Here is a 20,563-nt window from a genome sequence, read left to right as displayed (position 1 = left end):
CGCATAGCAAGTGCTACTAAATTTAAGGGAAAACGACAATTGCATAATGCTAAAAACTTTGCCTAAAGGTTGCGATTATGGAAATACTGCCCAGCATCAACATGCGCCACATATGAAAGTTAAATTTGGCAGCAATATATTTATTCATTTATTTGAATGCACCTTACAGGGCCCAACTGGGCATTCAGTAAAGGGGGTTTATCAGACGTTACAAACAAAAGGTAGCAAAATTGCACAAAATACACACAAAAAGACCACATTGCACATTGATTGAACCTGAATGCATGGTTTTGTTAACCAGGCCTAATTAAAAATGGCAATAAAACAGTGTTAAATCTAAAACAAACGTATCAAATCATGCTTGAAAAAATGTTGCTATCTCTGAAGTCATCATAGATTCCGAAATATTCCACACACCTGGTACTTGTATGTGCTGCAGTATGCGGTAGTATTATGTGTATTCTTCAAAAGAAAAAAGAAGACGGGTGCTCTCGAAATAGTCTTTATTTGAAAGCACTTGGAGACCAAATTCACGCTTAAAACCAATCACGTAAGATTGCCACGCAAAACGCTGGCAAATAACAGCAAAACAACAATGCCAACCGGTATACAATCCACTCTTGGATTACAATGAACCTCTGTCTTTTGATTGTGCAAGAGCATTAAAAAAGGATGCACTAGATTCACCATCAAACAGCACAAGAACACGCTACTTGTGCCATGAGGCACACAAAACACACTGACCTTCAACTGACAGGTTTGAGACGGAAGCTTCAATGCACAGTTTTTGTTGAAGCACCTAATATGGCACAAATATTGAAGGCCGACACTTGCCAGCCTGTAGGAGAAGCAAACGTCAACACTTGCAACATCTCAGGCTCATAGCTTAGTCGAACCATACATTATACTTGGAGAGCATCTGCACTCTGGAGCATCGGATCATGAAGATCACGATTGTTTAATGTCCCTAACATCAATTAGATTTCACGTCTTGAAACACTTTTTGCACTCTCAGTGTTCTCAGTTGAATGATAGATGAAAAACAACATTCCACTGAAACGTAAGCCATGACAGCCCTTGCTCCTGATTGAACGTGATTAGCGCTGAAGTTTTCTTAGCTTGCTCCTAAAGCACGACAAGGGACCACTTTTGCATCACGCCCCCATTAGAATGCAGCTGCAAGGGCCAGCGATAAAACCCATGACCTTATGATTGGCAGCAGAAATACGCAGTCACTTCCACGAAAAACTGACAAAAAAGTTTTTACCATTAGTGTGCTACAAGTGCTTTGGGGGAGGTAGGGTCTTGTAGTTCATAAGGGGGCGAAACAATTGATCCCGTTCAACAAGCATGTCGTCAGAGCAGACTAATTTCGTCAAATGTGCAACCTCCCAAACAATTTGCTAGATTCTTCAGAGCTAAGGAAAAGCCAGACCAGTTTAAGCTGTTGTACATCAACAACTTTCTGTTTAGTACTAAGCTCCATGTACGCAGAGGTTAAGAGGTCGCAATGATGACAATTGTTCGAGGGAGTACAGTCGCGCATACAAACAACGATACTGCTTTTGTTTACGACGACTCTTTTCCACATCCAAGGCATACACATATGCTACGAGTGAATCCAGACTAATTTTGTGGAGCTGAAATTTTTCGAATAGCAATGCAATTTGGGCACATAGGCACCTTTAGTTTTCAAGTTTCAGTAAACCGACTCAGTGTACTGATTAAAGCTGAACTACCAAGCAAATGATACTGTGTGTTCCTTGTGGAACAGCAACAACCGATCCTTATGAAAGTATGGAATTTACGATTACGTTATACACTATACTTACTGTGAACATCTACACAGAAAATCGTCCCCCCCCCGTTTATGCAGAGCTCTGTACTTTTATGCCCAGAACAGAAGTGGCCTTCCTTTTGAAACAATTGCAAAAGCAACACAGGGAGAGGCGGTATGGCAGGCACGACACCGTACAGAAAGGCAGTGACCGAAACACTGCAAAGAACAGTGTGGTACGAGAAACAGCACAGGCACAGTCAGCAGGCAGGTATTAGGCAAGTATGGCTTGAAGGACAACTATCAGAAATATCCAAAACTTTCTGCTCCAACACTGCGAGAGGCATTCAGGACGTCACACTATTTTACGTTGCCTTTGCAAGACCAAGGCAATGAAACATTTTGCGCTTTGGCTCGAAGTACCAAGAGCAAACGCAATAATAGATGGTATTAATTTATGTGCGGTAGTAAGACTCAAATTGTCTTGCAGTTCTAATCTTTACTCAGCACCGTATGCTCGCATTAGCGTCTTGCAAACATATTGAAGGGTCGTAGTGCTCCAGCACTTTTTTGATGGTGTCAATATTGCCTTTACAAACCATGCAACTTCATTCAACAAATGTACTTTTCCGTACAGTTTCACCTTTGTGTGCTTTTCACCCTTAAAGTGACATGGCCCTTTTAAGCGGCACAATCACATTGTAGCTGTTAGGGCTGCCTGTTTTTGTCATCTGCAAAGGTGGCAGCAGGTGGCTCTTACCAGCCACATTTGCTAGGAAATTTTCCTGCTGCACCGAAGTAAGTGCCAGCACTGCACTGTACAAGAAGGCAAAGAACATGCACATCTTGGTTCTCCTTTTCCGATCACTTGGCACTGCTGGCACTTATTTCACCACGTACCAACGTGACCAATCCACTTCTGTTCTTCCTGCTCTGCCTGTACACATGATGCTTACGACACACATGCCATCTGCTGAGGCAGGCATGCACTATCACCGACAAATTTCAGCATGAGCGGTTGTATTTTCTGCGCACACCCTGCAAACTCCTTCACAACCTCCTATCCACATGCACCTCTCTCAGGTACAGTCACCCACAAAACATGCACGAAGGAGAAAAGATAACATCGGCAACAGGTGACAGCTTTTACTGTAATAACAATGCCACGCAGGGTACAGTTGCTTCGACACCTTGGAGACACTGGGGTTCGTTGGTTAGGACACTCCACAGGCTTGAGGACATAGAAGTTGGTTTCGTTTAAACGATACTGTAGTTTTATAAAATTTATCGCGCTAGAGGCCTGTCGTATAACCTTGGTACATTCACACATTTCGCATGGTAAAGGAGCAGACAGGGAAACAGGGAGGAAGGGTCAATGACCCTTCACTGGGGTCATGTGGGGCCACCGATTGGATACCTTACAATTCTTTGTATTCTGTAGAACGGACAGACTACCGTGAAAGATGAGTAATTTTGAACAGCACTGCACAGCTTGATAAAATTGGGAATGCCGAATAGCTAACACACAAGGTTTGCTAAATCTTATTTCCAACTAAGTGGCTAAAAGAAGAGATAATCGAAACACTGCACACTCTTTTCAAATCACTCGGCCATCTACAAAGGTGGAGCGTCAACTTAGCACTGCCCATCAAAAAATATATATGTGATGAAATAAGAAAAGGCAGTGTCTTTTTTTCCCCACAAACACACACAACACATGCAACACACGCAAGTCGTTTCAACAATTAAAAAGTGCTCATTCTCCGCATTCTTGTGTTTATTCTGATCTCGCCTCGGATCACTGGGTTGTTAAAAAAGAGAAAAAGCGTAGCACAAGCGGGAGTTGCTCAACAAGAAACGTTAACAAATGACTAGAAAAAAAATGCCGGCACACAGCACGAACAGAAGGACAGGTGCTCCTCAAAAGCAAGATAAAAGTACAGCACTGTCGCAAGCAATAGTTCTGGGACCACGGCACCAGCAAAAAATCAAAATAAAAATATCTTCTAGCAAGCCTTTAAAGCGTAGAAGCATTTCGATACATTGCATTGGTCAAACGTACTTAGACTGAACCACTCAATTTCAACAAATATACTCATGCCTCTGAGCGAAAAATTCCTTGTGGCACCAAATGGTCCCCAAACATTTGCTTGTGCTTGCACATAAAAACCCGCGAGATATTTTTTTTTATTGTGTGGATACTAATATGGCAGCATTAGGGAGTGCCCACCACATTCAGTACATGCAAGGAGAACAATCAGGGGAGAGAGCAAAATAGGATAACACAAATAAACAATGCAAAGAGGAACAGAGCTTTAAAAAATGTACCCATATAAAACCATCTTGATTACAAGGCAACACATACACATGACAGAAATACCAAATTTTCTCAAAAGTAACCACACCTACTGAACCTACACAGCAACCCTAATCTTTTAGGACTAGAGTGAATATTCAAAATGACACATTCATTAAAAATGATAGTACTACCACTTAACTGAAATGAAAACGGTTCTTCATTTGAGAATGACTTTTTGAAACATAATTGTAGCCCAAGTCGGCTACATGATAAGAAATAAAAAAAAAACGAAGAGGGTGAGGGGGATGGATGTAGGTGTGCTTAGATTTGAGTAAATGTAGTAATTTGCATACTACAGTATAACTTGGCTCAAAAAGAAAGGATATGGCTAAAACCAAAAAGGTTGAAAATACCATTTCGTTTGCTTTTGCGAATAAGGTCTCTATGCAGGAACATACTTCGTTATTTTAAACACATTTTACCGTGTCTTTTTCACCCCGATTCTGTTTCACTTGCCCATAATAAAAAAATCATCACTAGAGAAAACCATTCGGTTAGGCCAGGGCTTTGTCAAGACAACATGCGTCATGCTGATATATTCACAGCCTTGCGTTTAAATCATTGAGCATCTCAGAGTGTGAAAACAATACGCTCTTTAGGAAGTAACTGACAAAAATCGCACACAATGAAATCAAACGTTGCAAGCCGATTTGAAACAACCTAGGCAAAGGGCTCACTCCGTATTCAATTCCACAGCAGCATGAGATAAGATAACATTACGACAAACTGCTGCATCTCAATGCAGGCATGGACACAAAACTTTCTACGATAGCTGCAAATGACAAATTAAAAAAAGCTCAACCTTTTTGTGTCTTTCTACAGAGGACCAACGTAATATCATGGACACTGTGATAACGATTGCGACAATAAGTACAACACAGGATCGAACACACTGCCGTGGCTTAGTTAACGCAAGCCCGACCTTTACAGAAACTAGCAAGAAACTTAAAAGGGCTTCTCTTTCGGGGATATTTTTCGGCCCTAAGTAGCCGTGCAATTAAACAAAATAACAAGGACATGAGGGGTAGAGTATAACAATCAACGTGAATTCATGGTAATGGCACAATCGTTGGACATCACTTTTTCACTGCACACAATTTGTAAAGTTCATGATGCGCCATGTGCGCTTTCCAAAAAATCCTCTTATATATAATCGAGGTGAAACAGACAACGACAGAGAAATAAAAACAGCAAAAAAGAAGCATGTATGTGTCCCTTAAGTTTTCCTTCACGCGATTAATATATTAGTATATCCGTAAAATGTAAAATTTCCAAAAAGGCTCAATCTTGTACCTCAATGAAAGACGTTTAACAAGCCATCAGCCAGGAAAAGTGAGTATTAGAAGCCAAGTGTTATTTACAAGCGTCATTCCAATTTCCTACATGGTAATCACTTCTGCATTCCTAAGCGATACTAATTGATTAAGTGCTCACAATAGTCTAGCATTCTCCTGAAAGCCACGACTGCAAGCTCTGAAAGCGCACTAGTCTACCTAGTAAGCTTAGGCGGCATGCACTTGTAAATATAATCTATCGCCGCAGCATCGCCGCAAATTCTTTTTCTCCTCGTAGACGCCACTGTTAAGTGCAAGAAACACACTGAAAAAACAGAAATGACAACAATAACAACAACAGCGACACAGTTTTCTTGTGCGACGGACTCTCGGTCCGTCGTAGATCCCTGCACAGCGTCGAAAAAAACAAACAAAAACAACTGGTCTCACAACCGAAGTGGTAGACGATGGCCTAGGTATCCGGCTCCAGCTCATACCTACAAGAAAGCCAAGAAATGTGCACATTAATATTTTTGGTATGCCACTTTCTTTTCTTTCTTTAGTTCACACATTTTTTTTAAATCACCTCTAAGAGACGAAAATTACTTGCATGATAAATTGGACATCTAGAACAACTGTTACCTAAATTACTTATACACTCAAACTTCGATATAACGAATACGGATATAACGAATCATCGGTTATAACGAAGTAAATGAAAATTAGTCTTGTCATAGGTACAGTGTTACAAATAAACGTTTCTAACGAATTTTTGGATATAACGAAGTTATTTTCGTGGCAGATGTGACCTTGTTATAATGAGGTTTGAGTGTATACACAAGTCATGAAAGCAAATAAAGAAGAGAGAGGGGTCGATCGAGTCGGATAGGCCGGCATGCCAAATGGGGGCCCCAACCTCTCTGTCTCAACAGTACCCTCCCCCCATGGCTTCTTGTGTTTCAAAGCAGTGTTTGGTTCATCGTAGGCAGTTGTAGCTGTGCAGAATGGCGTCGGGGAAGGTTGCCGTGCGAAAGCTGACCGCAAGGCTTTGCGATGCCTCCTGTTTTTTTCCTCACTGCCATTCTGCCCCTGTTGAAATGCCTGGAAACTGAGCGACCTCTCTTACAGTGTCCCAAATCTGCGTGCAGTGCCCACTGTTATAGAATATCTTCATCATGATTACATTGGAGCAGTGGTTCATCGTCATCAGCCACAGCATCAACAAAGTGCACATAAAGCCTTACAGGTGTTTAGCGGGTACCATGGTTCTCCGCAGAATGATGAAAAATTGCATAGTGGCTTCCCTACTTCAAAAAAATTATGATGATTTATAGCGTAGTGGGTTCCTCGCAAGTGCACTTCTATTGGTTGCCAAGGAAGCCCATATGGCTCCCATGATTCATTTCCTGATGGTCTCAATAAAGTTAATTCCCTCTCTCTCTTTCTCTTTCTCACGTTAACGTATGTTATAAAGCGTGGTGGGAGAGGTAAAGAACGACCCGGGCGTCACACAATGCGAATTACATAACTAGTGGGTCGTTTAAAGCTTCCAACCCATTACAAAGGGCTCAGCCATAATTCATCGTCATCAACCGTCGCATCAATGAAGTGAGCATAATGCCTTACAGTTGATACCTCGCTTCTTTGCAGAATGACGAATAATTTCGTGACGGGTGCTTCCCAACTTCACAAAATTATTTTTTTCGCTTCCATTCGCCATATTTTTACTGCAACTGTGTCTCAAGTGTTCATTGTAAAAGTAGGAGGCTTTGAAAAATGTTCGCTATGTGCTAGAAGCAGTTTCAATGAGTTGCACAGGAAAATTGTAAGTGCACCGAAATATGGTTGTTATAACTGACAGATTGTCATATCTGGGATTGTTATAAGTGAATTAAACTGTACCTCGTTAAGGAAACACATGCGAAAAATAAATAAAACCACGCCTCCTCCATCCCTGATGAGCACCATTCCATTTTAGACAGCCATGGCCCATGGGAGATGTACACTATGACAGACTGATCATAAAGTGTTGCTACCCTCAATCTATATGCCATTTTGAAGAAATTCGGTGCAACTTGGCATTCACTCGAAACACACTCACATTCACACACGCATCCACTCAGGATACACACCCCACACTGAGTTGATGCGTGTGTGAATGTGAGTGTGTTTCGAGTGAATTCCAAGTTGCGCCGAATTTCTTCAAAATGACAAGTGACCAACTAGCCCAACAACAAGTCCTTTTAATCTATATGCTGCAAGCTAAACTGCCTTCGCCCCTACAACAATAAATCATGTTTGACACATGCGAAATGCACAGGCAGCATCTAATTCTGAGGTCAGTATGCACATTACTCACGGACTGAAATGCGAAAATTTAGGGTTAAGTAATGCACGTACTTTAATTTCTAGCATCTACAGTTTGTGTCACGTCGGCGTAATTTTGTCTCAAACACTTACATCAGAGCCAACAGGACCTTTAGCAGCCTTATTTGCAGCGACATGATGCGGTTATCAAGAGCAATTGCTCATAGCAGTCGTTATAAAAATAAATGCTGTCACGTTTCAATATGTGAGTACCACACACTAATTCTTTTAAGGGAACACTAAAGAAAAAGTTTTTTTCATACTGGCAAATTATCGTTTTACAGCACCAAAAGCACCACTCTTGATTGGTAAAGAATATTAGGCTTGTGCAAATATGACTTTTTTGATTCGAAGCAAAGTCAAATAGTAGTGGGACTTCAATAGTGGTAGGGTACAAGTTATAAGCGTAATACATTCTACGTTTTAAAATTCGCCCTACTTAGCCTATATAAGCCTGTATAATACGTTTTCCAACTTAAAAAGTATTAGTAATAATAACTGGGGTGCAGAAAAAAAACAGTTATCCTTAAAATGTGGCTTCCTGGCAGTGCAGACTCACGCTGCAGTGAAACCACCTTTTTAGACGGGTTACATGGGGTAAAATTTGTCTATTCGTTCGCTCTGAATACTTTGAAACTTCAGAAATCTTAAATTTGTGTCAAAGTGAGTTTGAACACTGGAATACTTGTTCGAATATTCAAAGCACCCAAATATTTGCACAAGCTTAACCACACTAACTGCCAAAGCCAGAGAATTGCCAGAGAATCGGTGCACCTGCAGTAGCCATGTTGCTAAAGCTGGTGAATAGTTAGGCAACAGTGTTTAGTACCTCCCTAAGCTGTTGACGGATGAAAGCAATTGGCCACTTATCTGAAGGTGGTTGAATATGTTACAGATTGATGACAGCCGTTACCTGTGTTTCTCTCATGCTTTTTTCTATATTTTATTCTTTTTTCTGCGACCGTCTCCAGCGGCAGAAGAAACAGCGGCACCCAGGTCCCTTCAAGAGACAATGCCAAGTTAGGGGGGTGATAACGCCTCTTGACGCGCGCAACCACAGTATTAACACTGCCCGCGTTGGCCTGTTCCCTATAATGTCAAGGGCCATCGCTGTTGATGACTCCCGATATCTGCTGACTCCCGATAATATGTAGAATTGCGATTCCCCCCCCCCCCCCCGCTCCGCTCCGAGACTCGCGTAAAGTACCTGCCGATCATACACTGCATATATGCTTCAGCCACCGTGCAGCATAAGCAATGTGTTCCCATAAACGAAGCGCCGGACGTACAGAGGCCTGTTTTATTTTTTTTGCAAAACAAAAAAAATCACAGCATATCCACGGAGTGAATGATGATGAGTGGGCGAAGCTGCGGAGGTTCATCGGTAAACCGTGAATCTTCCGTGAATTCTGCCCAGTACATCATCACCGACGTGAGATCGGGCACGTTTATACTAAAGGTTCGATGAGTTATGACGACTGCAGCTCACTTTAATTTTACATGTACGCTGTGAATTTTCATTGTTTAGAAAACCATTGCTTTAGAAAACATCTGGCGTCTTTCGTTAAGCAGCTGGCGTCTTTTCGTTTTGCTTTAGGAACATCTGGCGTTCTTTCGTTTTGCTTTTACAAAACATCTGGCGTCTTTCGTTGGTTTATTTCATCAATCAACGGCATTTTGAACAAAATTTTTATTGTTTAATCACGCACAGGAGAAATCTCACCAGGCACTACCTTGGAGGTAAACAATGGCTGCTAATGGGAATGAGAGACAGAAGTCGGCTTTTAGCTAACACTTACACTTCTACTTCTACTAACGTTTCCTACTGGAACATGCCAATGGCGGCTAATGGGGAATGAGAGACAGAAGTATTCGGCTTTTAGTTAACGCGCACGCTGCGAATTTTTTATTGTTCAACAACGCACAGGAAAAATCTCCCACCGGCACCACCTTGGAGGTCAAAGCGTAAGACTGGTTACGCACTACGACTACGACTACGAGGGACGAACGGGTGCCGCCTTAAGGAGCTTCGCCCCTAAAAAGCAGGCATGCCAGTCGCACAGTGAAACGGCCGTCAACCGATACATAGGTCGTAAAGCTAAGCCTAAATGCTAGTGTAGCCCACAGCTGGTGTTGTGTCGCACAACCCCTGGTGACATGCGAAAAACACCAGTGCGGTAAGGGTCTCTGTTTATGCCACTGGGTGGATGGAGCTGGGCCTCCCCCATGCCTCTTTGCTGTACCAATCCGACGTGGCCATGCCGGTCATGTGACCCGTGCCTCGCTGACCAATAGCCCTTCTTCCCCCTCCTTAAAACCACCTGCATTAAACGCAGGAGAGCAGTCTCCCGTCAGTCTCGCCGAAGCTTGGTCTACGCGTCCATCCACCCGCCGCGGGTTACGCCGCGCTCCTGCACTACACAACAGCTGGCACGAAGCGACGCCTCTTACGCGTATCAAAGCGCTCATTACGCATTTTTATTACAAAACCAAACAGTGGCAAATCACCATGTATGAAAACTGTGCCACGTGATCGCCAACGCACCATGAGCCACCAATAAAGCGCCGAGGTGCCCGTTAAATCGTGCACTAGACAACGAGTCTTTAGTGCTGCTACCACGTGGGTCTCTCGCTACCCGCAGACACCCAATGTGCGGATGCGGCATCGATGGCTTCGTTAAATGGAAAATGCAACGCAAATTTGCTTGTCTAAACAAATAGTTGCTAATTGGGGTAAAATGGGAGCAGGTTGCATTTGTTGTGGCCGATCACGGCCAGAACCCCAAGATCGTCTTGCAAACATGTTGAAGGGTTGTAGTGCTCCAGTACTTTTTTGATGGTGTCAATGTTGCCTTTACGCTGCTGTGTGTGGTGTCCCATGCGCTAGAGCATCGCAGAGACGTGTCGCATGCAGGAAGACAGTTGACACTGCGTTGACGCAACAAGGTACACGCCCACAGCAAATGCGCGCATAGGTCACCACACACAGCAGCGTCGACATGAAAACCGCAGTGAATGGAGGAACATGCTACGCGCAACAAAGAACCTGAGAGTCAACCCCACTACGGATGCCACTCGGTAGCACACAGCCTAGCGAGTGGAAGCAGCACGCTCGGGGCACGACAGCACATTTTTGCGGGGTCATGCATATTTACAACACTGCAGAGGATATTACGGCGGCACCATGGGAGCCTTCATTAGAAAAGTACATAGAAGAAACACGCTTGGGCGCGTCTAAGCGTTCTGCAAATGTCTTATATTTTTGGTATTCCTGGCGCTGCTTGGAAAATCATGTCGTCAACTCAGCCTTTTTTCCCCACTGACGCTCACGTGGGCATAAAAATTCTTGCTTTTGAAGCTGTTTTGGAGCAGTCCGGCGCAATTATTTCGATTTTTATGCTTTAGGAGCAGCTCGGCGCAGGAAAACAGAATGCGCAATATTTGCAGCTGTCTCACACGAACGAGTGCTGCTTACCAGTCTGTGTGTGCCTTGGTGAGATCCAGGTTGGCCAGGCTGACCTGCGTGCGTCCCAGCGTCTTGCCACGGGAAAACATGGACGACCCACTCTTGGAGTTGACCAGCACTTGAAGGGTGCTGCCTTCCAGGTCTGACAGCGCTGCCTCAAACTCCATCCTGGAGAACTGAATGCAGACAGGAGGGCAATCATGTTGAGCCCCTGCTGGTAGAATTTATTTCCTCAAGTTATGCTCAAATTTATTCCAAGTTATCACCTAACCTACATGCTACACCAATATTTTTACTGTGTTCTCACAAATGCCCCTGAAGCAATTTGTGAAGTTATTCGCTTACATGGCTTTAGTGATGAGCCAATGCAGTTTACAGGTGTCGCTAACAAAACCATCGAAGACTACAACAGGAAACAATTATAAATAGATTAACAAAAAGCTTCATACATTTCTCTCTCACACCCCATAGCCTTTGTTCTCTGCTTGTTCAGCTGACAAAAGCCAGCAAGTTCACGAACTAATGAGGTTTGTCACCCGAGAACACGCTCTACACTATCACTGCCTCGTCGAAACATTCAGTGACAAGTACAAAGCACGAACGCTTACGTCTCGTCAAAGACGGGGTTGCAGGTGTTGCGGCAGATCTGAGTCTTGCGTTTGCTTTCCTTGGATCGGTCGGGCAGCAGCTGTAGCTTGACGTAAGGGTCCGGAAGGTCCTCACCCTCCTTGTGGACCAAGTTTCTGTGAATACAACAACGCAACAGGCATCTCAGTGGAGTTGATTTTAAGACCTAAAGGCAACCAATACGGTAAAACATCCCTTCTGTACATTACATATGAACCAGAATATGATTCACTAGCCCTCTGATGAACTTTTACCATTAAACATTTGACAGTGCTAAAAAGATGAGGTCAAACAACAGTTGATCAGAGCACGAGCACTTAAGAAGTTCACCATAAACTCTGAAGCAAGCGCCCCTACCAGAGCAAGTGCCTCCTTCCCTTTTTTGGGAGATTTAAAATATCTGCCAATGACCCAATGACCGTGCAAGCATCCTCCCTACCCTCCCGTCATTTTTTTTTAACCTGACCTCCGTTACAGAATCCTGCAGCAGCGGTTCCTGGGAACCCAAGTTCTGAGATTCTTTAGATATGTGCACGATTTCTTAGTACTTTTAGAGTGTGGTGCCTAGGGGTTACATTTGAAGAACGGCTTTCCCCCCTTGTCATAACCCATGAAATTTCACACAAGGATTCCCTCCGGTTCAGTAAAAAGAGTAAATGCATGCATATTAAATAAAGCATTTCATTAAAAGCACAGGCGTGCATTCTTCTTGGAGGCTCTTCCGCCACTGTGTTGAATTCCTGACTGCAAGTCCTGACTGCAAAGCAGACAGAAATCAAAACCTCAGCGAATTTTTGCTCAACAACACAAAGACACATCCTCAACAGCGCTTTGCCAGTTTTCCCACAAGCTCCAGAAAAGTCAGGTCTTTCGAAAACGGGTGGCGTGAAACTCACACGGCTCGGTGGACGACCACCACCATGCGGCTCCTCTGAGCACTGTAGCGAAGGGTCAGCTGGAGCTTGCCCGCCCCTGGGTCTCCCAGAACCTCCCTGTAAGAAAGAAATCTAAATTGACAAAGAAATCTTCCAGAGATTTATCTAAAGCGATATGCCATAATGATGTTGGCCAAAGCTGCATAAGCAAGCTCTAGTGCTCTTTGAAAGCACGCTGAGAGTCATTTCGCAGGCCGTGTTGCCGCTGCACTCGGCCGTACTTGAAGCTGGCTGTTCCGAGTGACAGCTTCCACGCAAACCTTATCAAAGCAACCTTGCTTTCACCACAGCAGCTGTACAAACTCCTGGCTGACCTCCAACATGGAGTCAGTATAGCGCGACGTGAGAAATGAGTATTGCAGTATTCATCGTGGGAGTATGGCATGCAAACACAGACACAGGGCAAGAGAAGGGAGCAACAAAAAAACGGTAGAAACATGGTAGGCAAGTGATTGCAAGCTTTTTCTCTCTCCCACATGGATGGAAACGTGGTCATCATTATTATTATCACACTTTACACACTTCTGTTACTATGACTTACAAACAATCACAGCCTTGCTAGTGTAAACTCAATGTACACAGACCAAATTCTTGTCCATGCATTATGAATGCGCAGTAACAAGGGCTATGAGCTGATAATACAAACTAGGCCAACTGCCATGCTTAGAAAATTTAGATGTTTGAAACATTGTTGCTTCTCTCCTTGCAATCAATCCAAAGCCTTCACAACCTTATCTTGTCCAAGCAAGACAATGAGCCATTCATGGCTTGCCACTATTTCTGAATTCACACAAACAAAAACTATGGTTTTCACACCAGTTGATTGGCGAGTCCTTGACACATGGGGAAATGCCATTTGCAACAAGCACTACAGTAATACTTTTGGAGTTGGGGGGACTGGATCTGCACAGGAATACATAGGTGAACATGAACTTGTTGGTTTTGGCTGTGCACACATTCTTCTCAATTGTGTGATGTCAGTCTCACTCTACATCTGAAGCAGTCTCATACTTTCGGCCAATCAAGTTGCTCGAGTTTCAGTGATAACATTAATCGCTCAATCTTTACACTGCCAAGACAACAGGAATCCTACAACATAGTTTCAAAAAGCAGAGCTAGGAAGTTACATCCTCTTGGTTAGAGCTATACTCGCGGACAACTTTTCTTGGCAATGAAAGGAAGGCTACAGAGCCGAACTACGCGTGTGCTACCACTGAAGAATATAGTCCCACAATTGCATCCGTGTTTTCTACGTGAGAATAAAAAAAGGAACATTATTTTCTACGGGGCGTTGTTTGAAAAGAGGGTCAGCACGCACCAAGGAGATATTTATATTTGCTTTGCTCTATGCAGTGTCATTTCGCGTTTTTGCACCTGTAAAAACGTCGCACCTTTTACGTGCACCTCACAGTTAAAATGGCATCGTCGCCTTCAGATGAGTGCTCGACGCCCTCCAGCTTTTCGGACGACTCGCCGAGGGAGCTTGTGACGAATTTCACTAACAAATGGCTGTCTAAGCCTGTGACGGCCGCTCAAATAATCAAATGGTCGTCACAGGAAATAAGGAAGGTTCACAAACCAAGACTAAATTCGAAACGCGCGCCAAACCGAACTACTTTGCGGAGCAATACATGTGCAGTAGCTCCGTCCCTGTAGCCTTTCCTTCATTGCTAACAAAATTTGTCCGCGAGTATAGTTTGTCTTCTAAGTAAGCTGAAACACCGTCCTCAATCAAGGACAAGGAAGCAGGCATGAACCACAAAACTGGCGTCGACTGCCAACTGTTTTTACAGAAGCAACATCAGCCTCTCACAGTCACAAATAAAATCATATTATGCAGTTTATTTATGGGCACACAGGCTATCGAGATGCTCTAGTCAGTGGGCACAAATTAATTTCAACAAGCCTGAGTTTTTTCATGTGTGCCTACATCTGTGTACATGAGCAGTTTTGCTTTTTGACCCCCTTGAAATGCAGCCACTGTGGTTGGGAATCGAACCTGCGACCTCACGCTAGGCAGAGAACAATGTAGCTGCTGACCTGAGTGGTGGATTGTAACTACTTCACGTATACATCAGTTACAAAACAATTTCAGTTATACATTGTCACACAGGTTTTAGAAGTGTGGTATGTATTACCCAATACTTGCACACACAGATTTGATTTGAACAGACACCACAAAATTGCCAAGTGTCGCTTCACAAAATGCAATAGACAGTCGGCACATCTCTCACGGTGTGCTTTTGTTTTCACGCTCTCATTTAATTTTGCCGTTTCAGCTCTTGGGGTTTGGCCAGCTGTTCTCACCTCTGTGGGTCCCTCTGGCTGGTTTCGAGTGGTCCTTCTCCCATGGCCATGCTGTCTAGAATGGGTGACACCGTAGAGTGCACCACTTCGTCCAGCGATGGCACCTGAGGTGGCATTGGCTGCATAGCAAGAGTACAACCTTGAATGCAGCCCCTGTGGAAGCTCACAGCACATACATAAGGTATAGTTTGCACTTTGTTCAAAAGGTAGGCGGATATGGTGAATTATTGGACAGAACGATGATTTCGAAAACTGACTAGCCATAATTTACCTATACATTGACACCCTTTCTGTGGCTAAAACCAAACCAAAAATGGGAGATCTGAGGCACAACACAATATCAGTTTATGCGAAGCAAACATTTGCTTCTTTCAAGTACACACAACCACAAATTCATTTTCATTGACAACGCTGCACATTTTTGTAATGAGTGTCACATTTAATGAATGTATCTTAAAAGTAGTGGCTGCTGCACGAGGTACTGTTCCACTGTATAGAAAGTGTTAGATTCACACCTATAGTGATGGCTCTTCTGTAACGAAACCCTATATCGAATTTCGTGCGTTTCAAATCCTGGAAATGATTTCAGGAGCTGGAAGGCGTGATGACCCCATGTTTTGGACGCTCTCTATTTGCAATCTACAAGCCATTACAGTTCAACTGCTATAATTGTGCAAAAGGGTGGACAGCAGGTGTTATGATCATGACTTTTTTTCATGTGTGTATCATTAAGTCTGAGCAGCATAACTTGGCTTCCAGGTTTTACTGCAGCCTGCAAACAGGCTTCATCAAATTTGCTGGCTACACAGCAACACATAATTAGTTGCTGCTTATCAAAGTAGCTGGCTACACAACAACACATACCGTATTTACTCGAATCTAAGCCGATGTTTTTTTCGAAAAAACGATGTGCGAAAGTGTGGGGGTTGGCTTAGATTCGAGTAGCATGATTAATTTTTTTTTCTGGCCTTGCAAATTTCGGGGAGTCGGCCTACAATCGAGGGCGGCCTAGATTAGAGTAAATACGCTAATTAGTTGCTGATTGACTTGCTGACAATAACAGTGCAGGTGTACACAGTAGGGCTGTGCGAATAGCAAAATTTTGGGTGCAAAGCGAATTCGAATATTGAAGCGTGAGTGAGAATCGAATAGAATATTTTTCGAATATTTCTAGAATATTTTTCGAATATTTCGAAGCAAAATTGCAGAAAAAAAAGTTAGAGAGGATTCCTAAGCATATTGTTATGAGATAGCAACATGAAAGTGTTTCTTTTCACTAGGTTGATGAAGCACTGGCAGGTTGGTGTTTCATAGTTGTCTAATCAAGAATGAGGCAATGTAGAGGCTGAATTGTATTTATATACATGATTTGGTGCAACCAAAATGTTGCTGACAACACTTTACACGTGATAGGCAAAGACACCATTTCCTCAGCCTCTCCTCCTCTTTCAACTTCTGTGGAAGCCCAACTGATGTGGCGGACAAGGGCGTGCTCCCTTCAAGTCTGGAGTTCCAAATCTGCCTTGTAGACGTCGATATATAGGAACATCTGAAATTTTGGATGCTAAAAAGCTTCGGCGTCCGATTTTTCGGACTTGCTGCCCAAATTTCAGGTCCAAAACAGCATTAATTGAGCCCCCACCTCTGCCACATCTTTTCATCTCCATGTAGGAACCAGCGTTTTCTTGAGTTAGTACATTTGCGACCGTAGCAGAGCTTGAAAGGCAGCTTTGCCGCAATACCAGGGTGCGATGAGGTAAAGCATATTGAAAATCTAGGGACCACTTCCAATCGGACGTTGACTGTTTCTTGGCAAAGTTCGACCGTAACGGATCTTGAAAGGCAGCTTTGCCAAACTACGAGAGTGTAATGAGGTGAAGCATATTAAAAATCTGAAGGGGTCACTTTCAATCGGACGTTGACTGTATTTGTTTTTGGGAAGTTCGAATAGTTCGAATAGTAAAATTCCAGTGCGAATCGAATCGAATAGCAAACACTATTAGAAAAATATTCGAAATTTCGAATATTCGCACACCCCTAGTACACTGTAGTGAAAAGCATCTCTCTAAAATAAACAAGCACAAGCAACGACATTGTGGCAGTGAAAATGCAGATGTGATGCCCTCGTTGCTATAAGTGTTGTTGCTACAAGATCCAAGAACTGTAATTTTCGTATAGATTTTATGCAATATAGAAATACATATCTACAGTAAATAAAAGCATGCTCATGAACAACTTTTCCTTATCACTTTCTTGATATGCTGAGCAACTTGACATTTGGACAGCTCTACTTTACTTCCAGTCCCGTGAAATTCGAATAAATTGAATATACTACTAGACATAACGATTTCTGAGCTACAGCCTTTATAAAAAACAGCAGTGGCAGTATGTTTGTTCATTAGGTGCATCACTACCATACAAATAAAAGTGAAAGTATGTCAGGCCACTCATCTAACTGTCTCAGCACACACACACTTGAATGCATAGTTCTAGACTGATGGACAGACCTTGCGTGGGGATGGTGGGCTACTCCGTTGGTCAACGGACGGCCTGTGCGACGGGGTGACTTCCTCGTGCTCCGAGGCTCGTATGCTACCCCGGCTTGCCCTGGGCAGGGGCTCCGAGCTGGACGTCCTGCGAGTCCAGCCAGAATGATTTGGCACACCTCGAGAGCATTGTTACAAAACGACTCACGGTGTGACTGACGCACAATGCACCTCGGAGGTTCTCCCGCCCTCCCAGCGAGTGCAGAGATTAGTTCACTAATGACTGCCATTTCAACACGGGTACACAGACCTTGTGAATGCAAAGGAAAAGCGATCGATCGTGACGTTGGCAAGGAACGCAGCCACTGACAAGTGTGGCTGTATAACCTGTTACTGCCAAACCTGTCGTGTTATGCATATGGCATCACATGTAGAACACTACATCATCTTGGGAATGTGAACACACCACAGACCTCTGTTGCTCGCGGCCTCTAGGCTCAGTGAGCTACACTATAACTGTGCTGTACCATGCCAAGATCAGTATGGGCGAAGATAGACGCACATTTACGCAAACATGTCCAGGAAATGTCCAGGCGAAAAATTTATACGCGCTCAGCAGGCAGGACACTACGTAGCATTATTTGCACGAAAGTATTGGCACCGTGTGGCAGCAAGTACTACAAAGTTTTGCTCAGTAGACCACTCTAGTGCTCTCCTACTAAACCTAGATACCAAAGTTTTGAAATGCTGCTACCCTCTCCTGCTGCACTGCTTTTAGAGGAGAGAGAAAGAAAGGAAAAGAAAAACAGATGCCATATTTTAAACGGAATTTACTGCAGTGTCGCATTTCCTTCCTAGCTGATGGAATTGCAAAGACGAAAAAAAATTGGCAGTAATTTCTAAACATTCACTACTGTTTAGTGCTAACTATTTACAATTCCCACACACCAAGTACGCATTAACGAGGTCCCTCTGCATGCACGCATGCATGTGCACTTCTTTTTTTCTAATTCAAGTAAATACTAAACTTGTTTGGTACATTGATGTAGAACAAGCTCAGTGCATGTGACACACAGCCGAGTATGGCAAATAAGTTCGGTGGATTGACCTTAAAAGCACAGAAGCTTTGGCGAGTTACGCCACAGAATGAGAACAGGCTTCTCTTTTTATATTTCCTCGTTTCTTGGTGCTGCACAGTTACTTCATCAGTTTTGTGGAAATTCACAAAGTGGAGGAATTCTCATGGAAGAGAAAGTATAATCCTCCCAAGAAACCTCTAAGAGCATGTATTGTTATTTTCTTAACGATTTTCTTAACGATAAGAAAAAGACCATGCGTTTCTTTATGCCTGTCTACATATTTTATACACTACATCTATGAGTTTCTTATAAACTCATTAAAAAAAAAAGACTGTATGAGTCATTCACTATCTCTTGGGAGTACTCTCATAATGAGTGTGAGTTCCTCATGCTTGTACCTTGACATGTCATCCAACTGAATAATTCAGGTAAGTTTACAGCATGATTTTCTCAAAGAAGTCATTATCACCGACCAAAGAATAGCTTGCAAAAAAAAACGCGTTTTTTTATAAGAGACGCCTTTTTTCCCCCGTTTTTCTTTTTATTTTTTTTGTAGCTTAGCGCTACCTCCAGGTAGACAACGTGTATTTGTTTTTCGTGACTAGCCACCGCATCTTGTGGCACAGTGCTCACCTGCGCTTGTTGCTCTTTAGGATTCGTAGCTGCAGCGTGATCTGCAGCTTCGCCTGGTGGCCAGTGCCCAGCAGGATGAGTGGTTCGTCCACCTTCAGTCCTTCTTCCTTCAGAAGGCGCGACAGCCGGAAACTCAAGTGGCCCAACACCTGCCCACACTTGTTGTCCATCACCTGGGCAGGGCGCGTTGACATTGCACAATTGCACTTGGGTGTTGCATCATCAACATGTGGCGACATTACTGTGCATTTGAAAAATTGGTGAGGCATACTAACAGAAGACTGTAATAAGGAATGCCAGTTTAACCTGTATTAGTACAGTGCACCTCTGCACTAGCAAGACTATCCCTCATGCCGCAAGACTGGGTCTGGCAGGAAAGAAAGAAAAACTTCAAAAGTGATAACACATATGGAAACACCGCCCTGAACTTCCTAATCCAAGCTTATCCTGATGTCATGGATTTCGAAGTGCTTATTTGTAAAGAATGGCCAAATTTTATGCAAGAGAACCAAAGATTCAACCTAGAACTGGCTAGAGCGTAACTTCGTATTACTTGAATAATGCTCCCCTCGCATCTGTTAACTCATATAAATGCCTAGGTGTGCACATCACCAACAACTTCATCATGGGCAGTCCATACTACCTACAAAAGTAGCAATGTTAACTGTGCGCTAGGCTACCTATGTTGCAATGTTTTAACTGCCAAATCTTCTTTAAAATTACTTCTTTTGTGACATTAGTAGATCTGAAGTTGGAGCGTGGCTGAAAAGCTCCAGACAAAGAAATGGCAAAACCTCGGCTTGGCTGCCATGCAGTATGATCATTAACAGCTGGAACAAGCAGGCGACACTCGCTGCAGCAATTTTTTAGAATGCAATGATTACTAGAAGAAAAAAAAACAACATTTTTTTTCTTTTCTGTAATGTGAGGACTGAGAGCATTATGTGAGTTGTTATATGAGTAGGGCTAAAGCCCAAGACATGGCATTCGTGGCATATTGCTGGTACCATAACTGCTTCCAGAACATGCAGTCAACAAAATCATGGCATTCAAGAACAGCTTTCATTGCCCAGGGAGAGCCGACACTGGTACACAGATTTAGACACCATCAATCCATAGCTCACCTTTCCCAACACCCAATGTGTGAGAAGGATACATTGGTGCATTAAATAGTGTGAGGGAAGTCAAAATATAGTACAAATTTTTAATTACTACACTGAATTCTGGAAATTTACATGCCAAGACTGTGATAT

The 20,563-nt window shown here is 43.2% G+C and overlaps 1 protein-coding gene across 1 annotated transcript in view; it reads right to left on the bottom strand.

Annotated features, from left to right (window-relative positions):
* Positions 1 to 486: 486 nt before the first annotated feature.
* Positions 487 to 20,563, bottom strand: part of LOC119394388 (extended synaptotagmin-2) — an 80,997-nt gene continuing 60,920 nt past the window's right edge. The window contains exons 16-22 of the mRNA XM_037661687.2: positions 19,311 to 19,483; positions 17,620 to 17,746; positions 15,113 to 15,231; positions 12,767 to 12,862; positions 11,852 to 11,986; positions 11,253 to 11,411; positions 487 to 5,907 (exon numbers count right to left, since the gene is read on the bottom strand). Coding sequence (XP_037517615.1) covers positions 5,883 to 5,907; positions 11,253 to 11,411; positions 11,852 to 11,986; positions 12,767 to 12,862; positions 15,113 to 15,231; positions 17,620 to 17,746; positions 19,311 to 19,483 — 834 coding nt within the window. The 3' untranslated portion in view covers positions 487 to 5,882. The remainder of the gene's footprint in view (positions 5,908 to 11,252; positions 11,412 to 11,851; positions 11,987 to 12,766; positions 12,863 to 15,112; positions 15,232 to 17,619; positions 17,747 to 19,310; positions 19,484 to 20,563) is intronic.

This window comes from Rhipicephalus sanguineus, chromosome 5 (genome assembly GCF_013339695.2).
Source record: "Rhipicephalus sanguineus isolate Rsan-2018 chromosome 5, BIME_Rsan_1.4, whole genome shotgun sequence".
NCBI lineage: Eukaryota > Metazoa > Arthropoda > Arachnida > Ixodida > Ixodidae > Rhipicephalus > Rhipicephalus sanguineus.
Note: the sequence above shows the minus strand (reverse complement) of the source record. Positions and strands in the feature narration are given on the sequence as shown.